At 36.6% G+C, this 14,456-nt stretch overlaps 1 protein-coding gene across 1 annotated transcript in view; it reads left to right on the top strand.

The window, feature by feature from the left end:
* Positions 1–14,456, top strand: part of LOC101203544 (protein TIC236, chloroplastic) — a 32,007-nt gene that overhangs the window by 8,029 nt on the left and 9,522 nt on the right. Inside the window, exons 7-15 of the mRNA XM_011654198.2 lie at positions 6,335–6,397; positions 6,608–6,838; positions 6,956–7,039; positions 8,093–8,250; positions 8,408–8,921; positions 9,987–10,154; positions 10,306–10,365; positions 10,887–11,009; positions 12,279–12,554. Coding sequence (XP_011652500.1) covers positions 6,335–6,397; positions 6,608–6,838; positions 6,956–7,039; positions 8,093–8,250; positions 8,408–8,921; positions 9,987–10,154; positions 10,306–10,365; positions 10,887–11,009; positions 12,279–12,554 — 1,677 coding nt within the window. The remainder of the gene's footprint in view (positions 1–6,334; positions 6,398–6,607; positions 6,839–6,955; positions 7,040–8,092; positions 8,251–8,407; positions 8,922–9,986; positions 10,155–10,305; positions 10,366–10,886; positions 11,010–12,278; positions 12,555–14,456) is intronic.

Raw genomic sequence — 14,456 nt, 5'->3', positions numbered from 1 at the left:
ATTCTAAATCTATTGTTTCTTTTCTTAGTTCTTAGCAAACTCAAGTTTGTGATTTCAACCTTGAGTTTGAGGGAGGGTATTAACGTAATTAGGTTATTTTTAGGTGATATTATTCCGGAGATATTATTATGATATTATTTCCTTAAGTGTATTTCTCTTTGGTTATATTTAGGCTTGTACTTGTACTAAATTATTAATGAAATAGAGATTAATTCCATAAAATCAACGGATCTTACATTAAGGAGACATAAATTAAACTGCTGAAGAATCAAATTAGAATAATTCCACGATTAGCAACTATTGATTTTAAATGATCTAGTATTTCGCAAGACCGGGGACAAGAAAGAGTAGCAAAAGGAAACTTGGCGGATCTTGGCTCTTCCTCGCAATGAAATAGGGCATTGAAATCGGTTTCAAGTGGCTAAAAATGTTTATGACTTTCAAGTTTGGTTGACCTATCCAAATGCTCCAATTCCTCACTACTAATGCAGAAAGGGGAGTCGAAAAAAGGCTCACCTTTCTTGTTGGATTGATTGAGAGTGGTTTTACTTGGAGAGCCCTTCATAAATTTTACCTTGGAGTTAGGCAAAGAGAACTCAGAGTACTTAAACTGGGTAGAGTGGGGATGGTGAGAAAATGACTTAGAAGAATGGGTTGAGGCTTGAATTTCGGTGCAACTGACTTCCAATAAATCAGGATTAGCTTCTACAAACAACTTGGAGCTGCTGGAATAAGCCGATGAAAGAGAATGGACATTATTTTCCTCAAGCAAAACGGGTACCTGATCATCTAACATCTGGGCTTTTAAGGAACTTTTTGCCATAATCTTTGATTTTTTCTTTCAGATAAAATACTTCAGAAATGGCTTGAGGTAATGTGGGAAGGTCTTAGCAAAATTCTTTCTTTTAAAATTTCCTTGGGAGCCTTTTGATGAGGAAAAAAGAGAAGAAGAGGAGATGGGAGCTGAAGATGAAGGGTTGAAAGGAGGAGCAGTCGTTGGTTTCTTTTGGAAAATAGCAGTTGAAATACTTTTAGCTTTTAACTTTTTGTTCATAGGATTAGAGGAAAGAGGATCACCAAAAGGAGGGCTGCTGGCTGGTTGAGGGGACTTTCCAACTGTAAAAGAAGACACAACCGGAATTTTCTCTTTCTTTACTAAAAGTGTCTCTTCAACATCTTCTTTCTTGTTCCTTTCAAAACAAAATTTCTTATTCTCTCTCCTTCTTAAGTGTGGCTCTTCGAATCCGACTGAGTTCACACTACTTTCCTTAGAGTCCAAATTTAAAACCAATGTTGCTTCATGGGAGGTAATTGGTGCCGGTGAGGCTATCTTTCATTTTAGGTGATTTTGTTTATTTTCTCCTATTTTTCCTAGGTGAAAATTGACCACCTATTTATTGCAATCTCAATTATAAATTAAATATATTGTTATTTTTTTTAAACGGGGACAAGAACTTCTTTATTAATAAGAACTCAAAGTACAAGAGAGTTATACAAAGAGAGCCATAAAGAAGTAGTAATCAAGGGAGTCCTAGAGGGATCAGAAGGCGCACCCGACATCTCAACTAGGTTGACACCCCCTTAGCACCAAACATCCTATCTCGAGCACAAGCAAAACAAAACAATAATAAAGCATCCATCTTAGTACAAATGTCCAGAAAACAGTATGGGACCGGAAGAAAACAACAAGAACCTAGATGGGTGGGGGCTGGGGGGTGCAAAAAACAAAACTAAAACAGGGGGCAATCCTTCAAGGCTTCAAAAGCAGTAGAGGGCTTCAGTCTATATAATCTGCAAACATTGAAACTGAGGCAGCATAGGATTAGGCAGGTTGAGAAAGAAAAACAGCCCTGTTAAGGTAAATATCTTGTATGGAATAATTAACGAACTCCTCTTTAAGGGAACACCAAGTTGCAGCTTTAAGTTTTGCTGCATGCATAATTTCTGCCCTTGGTCTTGCTTTATCATGGAAGATACGTTGATTTCGTTCGAACCATAATTCTGAAAGTAAAGCTTTTGACAAATTGTCCCATATGATGCTTGATTTTTTGGGCAAACTTGGACCCAACAGAAGTTGAACCACACTAGCACTTAGTTTTTTTGAAAAGGATACGAGTCTCACTATTATTAATATTGAAATAGAGAGACGAAGCTCAATGTACATGAGGATTATACAAGAGCAATAGGAGGGGAGGATCAGCAGGCGCACCCAGACATTTCAACTAGGTTGACACCCCCTTAGCGCCCTCATCACATAAGGGAAGAGACAAGACACTTCAAGAAAATATGAGAAAGATTCTCGCTAGCCTTTAAACATAGAGGACAGATTGAGGGGGACAAGCTTTTATTGGGAGCTTTCTTTTGCAAGATTTTAGAGCTATTGAGGGACCCAAAGGCCATAATCCAAATTAAAATATTGATTCTTCATGGGCTGCCTGTTTTCCAAATTGCTGCAGAAACACATTTATCCATTGGGGAGGTAGATTTTAAGTGAGCCGAAAGAGACTTAACGAAAAACCGGCCTTGAGGATCAATGGACCACGATCTACAATCTTCGGAGTTAGCCACTCTTTCAGAAGAGAGGAGGGAAAGTAGTGATCGAAAATCTACAATTTCATCATCCTTCAAACTTCTTCTAAAGGCCAATGACCAAAAGGAAGTATCATGGTCCTAATGTGATGCAACTGAACCAGTCGGCAAAAGAGCAATTCTAAAGAGCCTAGAATATTGCTCTTTCAAGGGGGCAGTACCCACCCAAAGATCTGTCCAAAAGCCAATTCTTTGGCCGTTACCAAGATTAAAAGAGGCTAACGAATCAACCGACCTCCAAACTCTAGCAGTGCTAACCCAAGGACTCCTTAGGCTATTACCAGACTTCCCTTTAGTGAACCAATCAAATGGCTCCTTACCATGAATGCTTCTAATTATTTGCCTCCAAAGAGCTGACTCTTCTTTTGAGAATCTCCAACCCCAGTGTTATGATTTTTAATTCCTCCTAGGCCGAGACCCCATCTTTTAGAGGAGCTGAAACCTTGTTCCATTTAACAAGGTGGTTGATTTTGCTACCAGCATGGCCTTCCCAAAAGAAGTTTCGATTGATTCTCTCCAAAGAGGCAGCCACATTTTCAGGTATTGAAAATAAAGATGGGTAATATGTAGGAAGGCTAACCAGAACTAAGTTGCATAAGGTATGTCTTCCGCCTCTTGAGATGTTATATCTTTTCCACCTATCTAGTTTCTTGTGAATTCGATCCATGATTGGTTGCCAAGACATCTTTTGCCGAGGGTAGCCTCCCAAAGGGAGACCTAAATATATAATCGGAAGCTTTTCTGCCTTGCACCCTAGCAGATTTGCTGTTTGAAACAAATCTTCCTCTCCCACATTAACACCGCTAAGGGCTGATTTCTCCCAATTTACTTTCTGCCCCAAACATCATTCAAATAACCTAATGACGTCTTTAAGTTTAAGAAGCATTTTCACATCATACTTACAAAAGAGAAGAGTATCATCGGCAAACTAAAGCAATGGAGGTGGATCAAGTCTTTGCCAACAAGGAAACCTTCAAACTGGCTGTTACTATGAAGCTTGTTTATCATTTCTCCTAAAACTTCACTTACTAGGAGAAATAAAAAGGGGGAGAGGGGGTCCCCTTGGCAGATGCCTCTAGATGCTGTCATTCGTCCTCTTGGCTTACCATTGATGAAGACTGAAAACTTGGGATTTTTTAGGCAGCCCATTATCCATGATATCCATGTGGAACTAAACTTTTTCAAAGACAATTTTTTCTAAAAAGTTCCAATCCACCCTATCAAAGGCTTTTCCAAATCAAGTTTTAAAATCCATCATTTTTTCTGTTTTGCCTATAATCTTCTACGGCCTCGTTAGCAATTAATATTGGGTCAAGAATTTGCCTACCTTCAATAAAGGCGCTTTGAGTAGGACTTATAATTGCATCCATAACTTGTTTTAAACGTTCAGATAAAACCTTTGCAACTACCTTGTATGATAACGTAGTAAGGCTGATTGGGTGGAAATCCTTGACTAGAGCCGTGTTCTCTTTTTTCTGCACTAAACAAATGAAGTTTTCTTGAATACAAGTATTTAATCTTCCATTTCTGTGGGAATCAGCCATTAATGATTTGAAGATATCCTTGAAAATAGATCAGTGGGTGATTAGGAACTCCGCTGTGAATCCATCCAGGCCCGGAGCTTTATTGCTGCCAAGTGCCTTTAAGGCTTTAAAGATCTCCTCCACTGAAAACTGGGTAACGAGAGCCTCATTCTGAATTGAGGAAACACAAGACCAATTGCTCTTAATAGGGGTGAATCTGTCCCCCGGAATTCTTGTATAAAGTGTCTCAAAAAATTCTAGCACAAGCCTTTCAATGTCGTGGAATGAAGTCGAGACGACCCCATTATCATCTTTTAATTCAGTTATGAGGTTCCTTCTTTCTTTTGCATTTAGAAAGCGGTGGAAGAAATCTGTATTCTCATCACCCAAAGACAGCCAATTGAGTTTACTCTTCTGAATATAATTACGCTCTTCATTTTGGTAAAAGCTAAGTAATTCCGCTTGCAAAGCTGCTCTAGAATCCAACTCTTCTTCATTTAACCCAATCAACTCAGCCACATAATCGTATTTTTCTAATTCTGACAGCAAGGATTTCTCTCTTTCTTTTACCTTGGCTTTGCGCTGCAATATTCCAAGCTTTTACTGCCAATTTAACTGATCTCGACTGCTCATGAAGAATGAAACCGGCCCATCCATGGAAGTTTGAATTGCTCACTGTTTCAGCAATAGTCTGATTACAATCACTGGACAGCAACCAGTTGTTACAAAACCAAAAAGGAGAGGGACCCCAAAGAAAAGCACCAGCCCCCAAGATTAAAGGAAAGTGATATGAGAAGATACGTGCTTTTTGTGAAACCCAAGAATTTTCAAAACAAACATCCCACACCTGATTTATGAAGAATCTGTCTAATAATGATCTGGAAGGAGAATTACCATCTCTAGACCAAGTGAACCTACCATTTTAAGATGGAATTTTGATGGAAACCAGAAACTATATTGAATAGTAAGTACTAGATGCAATGGTGAATCTAGGTTACAATCTCTAATCAGATCTCAAAGATGTATGAACTCCCTTCTGCTAACCAATCTCTCAAGGTAGAACAGAAACTCTTCTCTAACCAAAAGCTTAACTGACTTTCCCGCCCTCTCCTTTCCACTATTGATACTTTCTAACTACTTTACTCTCACATACACCCTCTCCCTCATTCGCAGGTGTCAATTCTTTTTCCCTCTCCTATTATATTGGTGTGTGATAGGGGGTCTATCAAATTTCCATGAGAGAAACTGAATCAATAAACTTATTGAACAATGACATTCCTCTAGTGCTCCTGCCGAATGGAAATCTTTCACAGGCCTAATGAGATAAAATCTTTCACATTCCCAGACTACCTAAACCTCTCAGCCTTATCCCCCGACTTAACATTCTTAGGCTTAAGATTCCAAACTTGCGGACCAAACGTCGCCTAAATGGTAAAAGTCTACTTAAGACTAATGGGCAAAATGAGAGATTTAACCATGGTTAAATCACCAATCGACCGAAAAGTTTAAACTTATGAGGGGAAGGTAAATTTAGTATTAGTATTGGAGAAGTTGGGAGTCCCACATTGGAAAAACCAAGGAGACTCATACTCCATATAAGATAGATGGGCTACTCCTCTCATTGCCAATTGGTTTTGAGATGGAACCCTATACTATCAAATTTAACATGATATCAGAGTCCAGTAAACCCAAACGGGTATTTGGTTCAAGATAGGTGAACCAAAGAAGTACCATCTTGAGGGGGACATATTGGAGAAGTTGAGATTTCCATATTGGAAAAACCAAGGAGACTCATACTCCATATAAGATAGATGGGCTACTCCTCTCATTGCCAATTGATTTTGAGATGGACCCTATACTATCAAATTTAACAATTATTAACCCAAAAGTTTAAACTAATTTAATATATCAATAATTTTACACTTCCCCTCACATGTGGGCTTTAAATATGTAGAAAACCCAGAAGTAGAAATCGATATTAGTTGGGGAGGAAACGAGACATTATAGGGACGAACACAAGTTCTCTTGGGTCTCATTCTCTAATACCGTGTTATATGATTAATTAATTCAAAAGTTTAAGCTTATAAGGTGAAGGTAAACTCAGTATTATATTGACACTCTAACCGCCACAAATAATGAGAAGCAGCAGTTTCTCCTTGGTGGTTATTTATCATTTTGTTAAACGGTTTTAACCTGTAACCTTGTATTTGCTATACTCTCAGGTTCCCGGTGTTGAAGCAAATGCCCTGATGAAAACTTTCAAGATGAAACCTTTCTTTTTCCCAGTAAGTATAAACAATTTTCTCCTGGAAAATCAAATGGATTATGAGGGAAGTCTTTCTTATCACGAACAACCCTCTTTGGTTAATGTGCTACTTTCTTCCTTAAAGTTTAAAGGCTCACACACATATGATTTGAATGAAATAAAATTCAGAGAAAAACCTTTTAAAGAAACATTTCAGGCTTGTTGATTATTCTCATAATATTATTCACAGTTAGCGGGTTCGGTAACTGCTGTGTTCAACTGTCAAGGTCCACTGGATTCACCCATCTTTGTAGGAAGTGGAATGGTTTCCAGGAAGATGAATAATTTATTCTCTGATCTTCCTGCATCCTGTGCTTCAGAAGCAATTGTGAAAAGTAAAGAAGGTGGTGCAATAGCAGCAGTTGACCGTATTCCATTTTCCTATGTCTCAGCAAATTTCACTTTCGGCATCGACAACTGTGTATGTTTTTGAGATAGCAATTAGCTAATTTAGAGTTTTTCTGGGTTAAAGCATTAACAAGTTCTATTGTATTTTTGCTTACTTGGTTAATGATCATTAAAAATTGTATTTGAGTAGGTTGCTGACTTATATGGAATTAGAGCCAACCTTGTGGATGGTGGTGAAATTCGAGGCGCTGGGAATGCTTGGATATGCCCAGAGGTGAACCACAGGCTATAAATAGTTGTTGTTGGCGTGTGTGTGTTTTTTCCCTTTTTAAGACAGCTGTTTTAATCTAATTTTGTTATTTCCTAGAGACGGGTGAATGCTTAATCACTCATCCATCCAAAACTTTAACTTTTCCCATTTTGCAGTTATAAACTTAGAAATGAAGTACGAAGTTTCTGGAGACAAGGGCAGTAACCTTACTGCCTTTTTGGATCTTGGTCAGGCATTAACTTGAATCCCATATTTATTCCGTCCCCCTTTTCAGGGAATTTTCCCTCATAAATAAATCTCCATTAGTCACTTGACAAGTACAGTGTTGTTTCTGGCTTTTAAGATTCTATTCCAAGTCTGTTAAAAGGATTGAGGAAGAGTAACCCATTTCCAGCTCACAAGGTGGCATCTTTTTACGGAGCCAATGCATTCTCCTATAAAGTCCCTTTACGTTTTCCTCAAGGTTTTGGCTACTTTGACAGGAGTTTTGAAAAGGGAGAAAAAAATAGCGAGATACTCCTAAGGATAAATTGTGTCAAAGTAATCCTTCCACCTTTGGAGATGGGTGTCTTTCTTCATTTGGCCAACATAGCCTTGAGCTTATCAGCAGTAGGGTCCCAAAATGAATTGTACAATGGATTGCCTCAGAAGGAGAAGGCAAGTCATAGTGTCTACATTGTGCCCAAAGTAACCAGCCTAGATTGCAACAGCCTCATTAAGGATGCTGTGACCTCTTATTGCAGATTATCTCTTTGTTGCATGAAGATTCTTGAATAACTCCTAGTATATAATAATTCTCAAACGGGACCTTTATGCCCTAAAGAGATGTATTCATTTATTATATTTTCATCGGAAGTTTGTAAGTTCAGTGGTAGGTTGACTGAAGAGTAAATAGCCACCATTGGGTACTTTTGAATGACTGTCATGCACATAGACTTGAGGAATTATTTTTTGCATATCCATATCTTTAGGTCTTAAAGTTTCTGTTATTTTTTTTGCTTTTTTGCTGGAAGTTAATTTATGTCCTATTCTGACGTCAAATTTATTTCTTTTCAGGGTGAGCTGGATGATACAGCAATGGATCTAAATTTTTCAGGAAATATATCCTTGGATAAAATCATGCATCTATATGTGCCTGGCTATTCAGATTGGATGCCGCTTAAATTGGGACTTCTAAATGGGGAAACCAAAGTTTCCGGATCCCTCTTGAGACCGTAATACTGTTGCTTTTCTTTTCAATTGTCAACTGAAAGCTGTCCCTGTCGTCCTCTGGATCTGTCAGGCATTATGCATGATCATGTTTTCTAGAATCTCCTGGATTTTCATTATTCTTTGGGCTGGTTACATCTTTCCCTCTCTTTCTTTCGGCAGGAGGTTTAACATTAATTGGACTGCACCACTTGCTGAAGGATCATTCAGGGATGCTCGAGGAGATATCAATATTTCCCATGATTATATTATTGTTAATTCCTCCTCTGTTGCTTTTGAACTCTTCTCAAAAGTGCAAACATCGTATTCTGACAAGATTATGCTTGATGAAGAAGTGTTTGATGCAAAGAGGACTCCATCATTTACTATTGATGGAGTGGAGTTGGACTTACATATGCGTGGTTTTGAGTTCTTGAGCTTAGTGTCTTATATTTTTGAATCTCCAAGGCCTATGCATCTAAAAGCAACTGGAAGGGTTAAGTTTGTGGGGAAAGTTTTGAGACCTTCTAGTAAAGATTTTAGTAATGAGAAGAGTAAGCAGCAGGTGCAGCCAATTGATGAAGAGAATAAAGATGGTCTTGCTGGCGAGGTTTCAATTTCTGGTCTTAAGCTGAATCAATTGGTTCTGGCCCCTAAGCTTGCTGGGCTATTGAGCATGACTCGTGAGTCAATCAAGGTTCTATCTGAATCACTCTTCTGAAAAAAATTAGTCTTAACTTTAAAACTGACATGTGAATTTATTGGTTCTACTTTGTACACATTTCCCTGTATATAGTATTTCCTCAAGTTTTCAGAAGGTGTGTCTTGGTTTATGGTTTAGCTTCAATTGGCTTGTTATTTTTTTTGAATTTTTAATTGAACGAAACTGAACTTAAGTTTATTTGGTGAAAAGTCAAACAAAAAAGATGCGCTTTTGGAGAATGAGTTATGTATGTAACATCATAAGGAACAATAGAATTTAGTCAAATAAAAAACTTCTTTCAATTGTTGTTCATTCCATTAATTTATCGATAGTTCCTCTTCAACTATAATCCCCAGCAAAATGTGTTCAATGCTTTTATCCCAAGTCTTGCTGTCCCTCTTAATCTATGACAACTGACAAATGCTGTCTTTTGCATCTCTATCAAAGACACAATAGACCTTAAATTCCTGCATCAAAGATGTTCTTGCCAAGGGTAAATTTAACAGAAAGTCACGCACAACCCTTTTGTCTGTCCCCTACATACTACAGACTAAGATGGACTAAAACTCATGCTTGAGCACCTCTTTTGAAATCCTTCCAACAGTGTTTGGTCTCCAAGGCAACATGTCCACATACTGAACACCTTCTTAAATAATCTTTTTTTTCTAAAAGAGACAAGCTTCTTTATTAATATAAAAACTCAAAATACAAAAGAATTATCCAATGAGGATAATACAGAAGCCTAAAAAAAGGAAAGGGAGAGAGAAATGATCAAAAGGTGCACTCGGACATATCAACTAGGTTATTGATAAAAAAGAGAGAATAAACAAATTAGTTTGTTACTAGGGATGCGGTTCGAGAGATATTGTAACTGTCTGTTCTGCTTCTTGTTTGCCTTAACATGTTTGTTAGAGTAAGATTGTTTTTTTTATCTCTAAGATGTGCAGATATTTTGAGTTCAGATATTTATGAAGTTATTATATGCAGATATTTTGAGTTCAGATATCTATTTATCACTGGTTCTTTCCTTTGTGCCCTAACTTCTCTCTGTTTTTGCAGTTGGAGACAACAGGTAGGCCAGACGAAAGTCTTTCAGTAGAAATTGTGGGGTCGTTGAAGCCTAGCTCAGATAATTCTAGAAAGTCGAAGTTGTTCTCTTTTAATCTTCAACGGGGGCAGTTAAAAGCCAATGCACGTTACCAACCATCTAGATCTGCACATTTGGAGGTATGCATATTGTTCTGACATTTCAAAGAAGGGATTTTTTGTACTTTGTGTGACAAGCTTACCAGTTATCACACTGCACACAGTTGAGCTGATACTCTAAGAACATGATAGGCTGATTATGATCTCCATTCTTTATGTCTGTTGGTAATAGTTACGTCATTTGCCGCTAGATGACTTGGAGCTGGCTTCACTTAGGGGAGCAATACAAAGGGTAAGGACAATCTTGCTCTTGATACAATTATTTCAAGGGTGCATTTTCATATCTATAATTTAAGCAATGGTAGATCAAGGGGAAAGATAACGGCAGCAGGAGGCTTGTGACAATATCCTTCTTCTTTCTTTTGTGTAGGTTGGTGATGTTTTAAATGGATCGATCAAACATCACATTCAGTTTCACATATAAATTTTCTGTTGATACTGTACTTCTTTTGTAAAGATGACAAATAATTTATTAAGTTTATGATTTATTTTAGCTAATTCAACGTGTTTTTGGTGATCTTATTTTATTGAAGTTTTGAAACTAGTCCTAAATGGAAATTGATTGTTTTCCCTCTCTTTTTGATGTGATTTCTTCTTTCTCCTTTTCTTCCCTTAACTTTTCTTCTGCTAGTTTATATAGTTGAAATCTTTTTCTTTTGAACTGAATGTTAATTTCTATTTAAATTATTTGTTTACAATCAGTTGCGATGTATACTTGAAGCTTGTACTTAACAACAACCCATTTACTTTCAGGCAGAAATTGAACTTAATCTTCAGAAAAGAAGAGGTCATGGGGTTTTATCAGTACTTGACCCAAAATTTAGCGGCGTGTTGGGAGAAGCTTTAGATATAGCTGCTAGGTGGAGCGGAGACGTGGTAAGTCCTACAGATATATGTACTTGCCTTTGTTATTCCATTAACTTTTGTTATTTATAAGAAACATGCATAACCTTTCCTGTTGCCTCCAATTTTTTGAGTTTGAATTTCTCTATCATATGTGAACGATAAAATATATCAAACAAAGCTGATATTTTTTTCTTTTCCATGGAGTTAAAAAATTATCCGTATTCACTGTGGGTTTGATTTTACCCCCATCAAGTTGGGGGGACACATTAAAGATGTTGACAAGATTGACGTTCTGTCTTACTAATGATTATCTCACCATACCTTTATTATCTTTGAGCCCAATTCTAGTGGCCAAGATCCATACAATGGAAAGAGGAGAATGTGGGTGAAGTAAGTGGGGTGGGTTTATTAATATTATTATCATATCACCATCGGGAAGGTTGAAGAACCTCCCATTTTAACTCGAAGTTGTTGATGGTGGGAATGGAGCTTAATAAGTTTGTTCTAACGATTGATATTATTTGAGGAAGATATGTTGTAATTAATTATTTGTGCTGATCAGATTAAAGTTTGTTGGATAAAAATTATGCCAGAGTCGGTAAATTTAATTTTGATTAATACAAAATTTAAACTGATTCAATTAATTACTGAACGACTTTCAATTTATTGGATAAAATCGTATTCAGATTACTATAATTAATATTGAATTCTTTTAAATTGAAAATATTATATTAATATTCTTACAAAAAAATTATATCAATATAATATGAATAAGTAATTAATAAAGACAATTAAAATTGATTGGTTAATTCTAAAGAGGTAAGTTGATTTCGTATGATTGATAAGCTTTAGCTATAAGAATTTTGAAGTTGTCACACAAACATGTATAACAAGAAAAAGCAAAGACATTTCACTTGTTCGTAGACTTTTTATGCCTAGTTATTTGGTTATCAAGCATCCTAGTTCTATATAAAATTTGAACCAAACGGCTAATTGCTCAATGATCATATGTCCATAAGCAAAAATAACTTTTTTGGGCCCTTTCCTTATATGTTTTAATCTCTCAATTATTTTACGGCTGTTTTTAAATATAGCAAAATGAACCAAAATATTTACAAATATAGCAAGATATCACAGTTTATATGCACGATAGACTACTGTTTGTATTTATCTGTCAGATTTTTTTAAATACTTTCAGCAGTTTTGTCATCTAAAATAATTTCTCATTATTTTATTCAAGCATTTGTGCTTCCCTACTTTGTAAATTGTACCAGCCATTAAATATTTAACAATGTTCAGATCACCATCGAGAAAACTATTCTAGAGCAAAGCAACAGCCGTTATGAGCTTCAAGGTGAATATGTGCTTCCTGGAAGCCGTGATCGAAATGTTACCGATAAGGAAAGTACTGGATTTTTGAAAAAGGCAATGGCTTCCCATCTGAGCAGTGTCATATCCTCCATGGGAAGATGGAGGATGAGACTGGAAGTTCCTAAGGCTGAGGTTGCTGAGATGCTTCCACTGGCCCGCCTTCTATCACGAAGTACAGATCCTTCAGTTCACTCAAGATCCAAGGTTATCTCCTCTTTACTGCATGAAAATTGATCGCTCTTGGGTATACGTATATTCACAGATTGACTTTTCTTCTTATTATCTTCTAAAATGTGGTCAAGAAACTTATATCTGCTTAAAACCTCAACCATAGCACTTCCTTAAAGCATGTCCTTTTATTTATTTTAGTTTTTAACTTTCATTTTATTTTTTATTTTTTTATTTTTTTTGTCAATTTTATTTTAATATGAATATTACTTTTTTAGTGGTGTGAACTTGCAAGGGGTAAAGTAATGTCATTTTTTCCCCTCAAATCTACGTCTAGCATTTTGATGGAAATGACCATAACTGTGGAAGACTTCATTCTTTTAATTTTTTTTTGAAAAAGAGGCAAACTTCTTTATTATTAATAAACTCAATGTACAAGAGAGCTATACAATGAGAATAATAGGGAGGCTAAGAAATGGGGGAGAGAGAGATAGTATCAGTAGGTGCACCCAGACATCTCAACTAGGTTGACACCTCATAGCACCCTCATCATATCCAAAATACAAATACAAGAACAATACTAAGGTCATGAAAAGACCAAAGTAACAATCAAAATAACAACAGAAGCTACCTACGGTAGACAAAAGCAAGGCTGAAAAGTAAAAACCTAACGGCAGAAATACATATAAAATCCATCCAAACTACAAAAGCACTAATTCTGAACTGGCAATTGGGGGAAACTACATTGAATCTCATCAGATGAAGGTGGTCCAATTGAGGCAGATGTCTTGAATGGAGTAATCTTTAAATTCTGCATTTGAAGAACACCAAGCTGCTGCTTTTCTTTTAGAAATCTCTACAATGTCAACCTAATCCCTTTTTTTTTTATCATAGAAGATGCGTTGATTACATTCAAACCAAATCTCAGCTAGAAGCGCTTTTATCAAATTAATCCAAATTAGAAAAGATTTTATTTTTATAAATAAGGCCCCTTGAGTAATTGGTGCACATTGGCGCTAAACGAACCATAAAAGACCTAAACTGATTTGAGCATAGAAAATATGCTAAACCAACAATTAGATGAGAAGAGACAGAAAATGAATAAGTTTATTAATAGCTCACTGTTTCCCAAACAAAGGGGGCACACTGAAGGCAGCAAACACATATTGGGAAGCTTCCTTTGCATAGTCTCGAAACAATTTAGAGAACCCACTGCCATAATCCAAACCAAGACATTTATTCTCCTTAGACTGCTGGTTTTCCAAAGTGCTTTAAAAGTAATATTTTTCCAAAGGTGAAGAGGGAGAAAGGTGCTTTGAAAGGGACTTAACTCCATTCAAACCAAATTTTCCCAAAAGAAGCCATAACTGCATTAGCCCAGAGATTTTTGCTTGCCCACAACCAGAGGATTCGGTGGTTTTGTTTTGCTTTGTTTTCTTCTTGCTATTTGGTGGGGCTAGAATAGCAAAATTTCAACTTTCTGTGGGGTGGAGGGGTCCGAGGATCTTTGGTACACAACTAGATAACATTTCTATTTGTAGACATTTGTTAATGACTTTTTGTAATTATCAACTTAGCCTAATTGTTTGGTTTAGACCCCTTGGCGTGGGTCTGTTTCGTTCTTGGCTTTTTTATTTACATGTTTATTTTATTTTTTGATGTACCATCTTGAGGTATCCTCCAAAACGGTTTAAGAACCTCACAAGCAGTAGAGCAGTGAAGAAAACCAGGTCTATGGACACATCTTTTTGCGTTTGATCTCATCCCCTGCAGTGGAACTCTTTTATTTTTGTTTGGTTATTAGGAAGTGTTTGTTCTATATCTAGGGAAAAAACGGTAAAATTGAAGCGCAGAGTGAAAAGGCCTGCTTTCATGAGTATCATGCAAATATACTAATAAAAAGTAAAGTTGATAAGAGTAAAAGTTTGCCTTTCATGA

Source organism: Cucumis sativus, chromosome 3 (genome assembly GCF_000004075.3).
Source record: "Cucumis sativus cultivar 9930 chromosome 3, Cucumber_9930_V3, whole genome shotgun sequence".
Classification (NCBI taxonomy): Eukaryota; Viridiplantae; Streptophyta; class Magnoliopsida; order Cucurbitales; family Cucurbitaceae; genus Cucumis; species Cucumis sativus.
The sequence above is the reverse complement of the archived record's forward strand: the minus strand, read 5'-3'. Positions and strand labels throughout refer to the sequence as shown.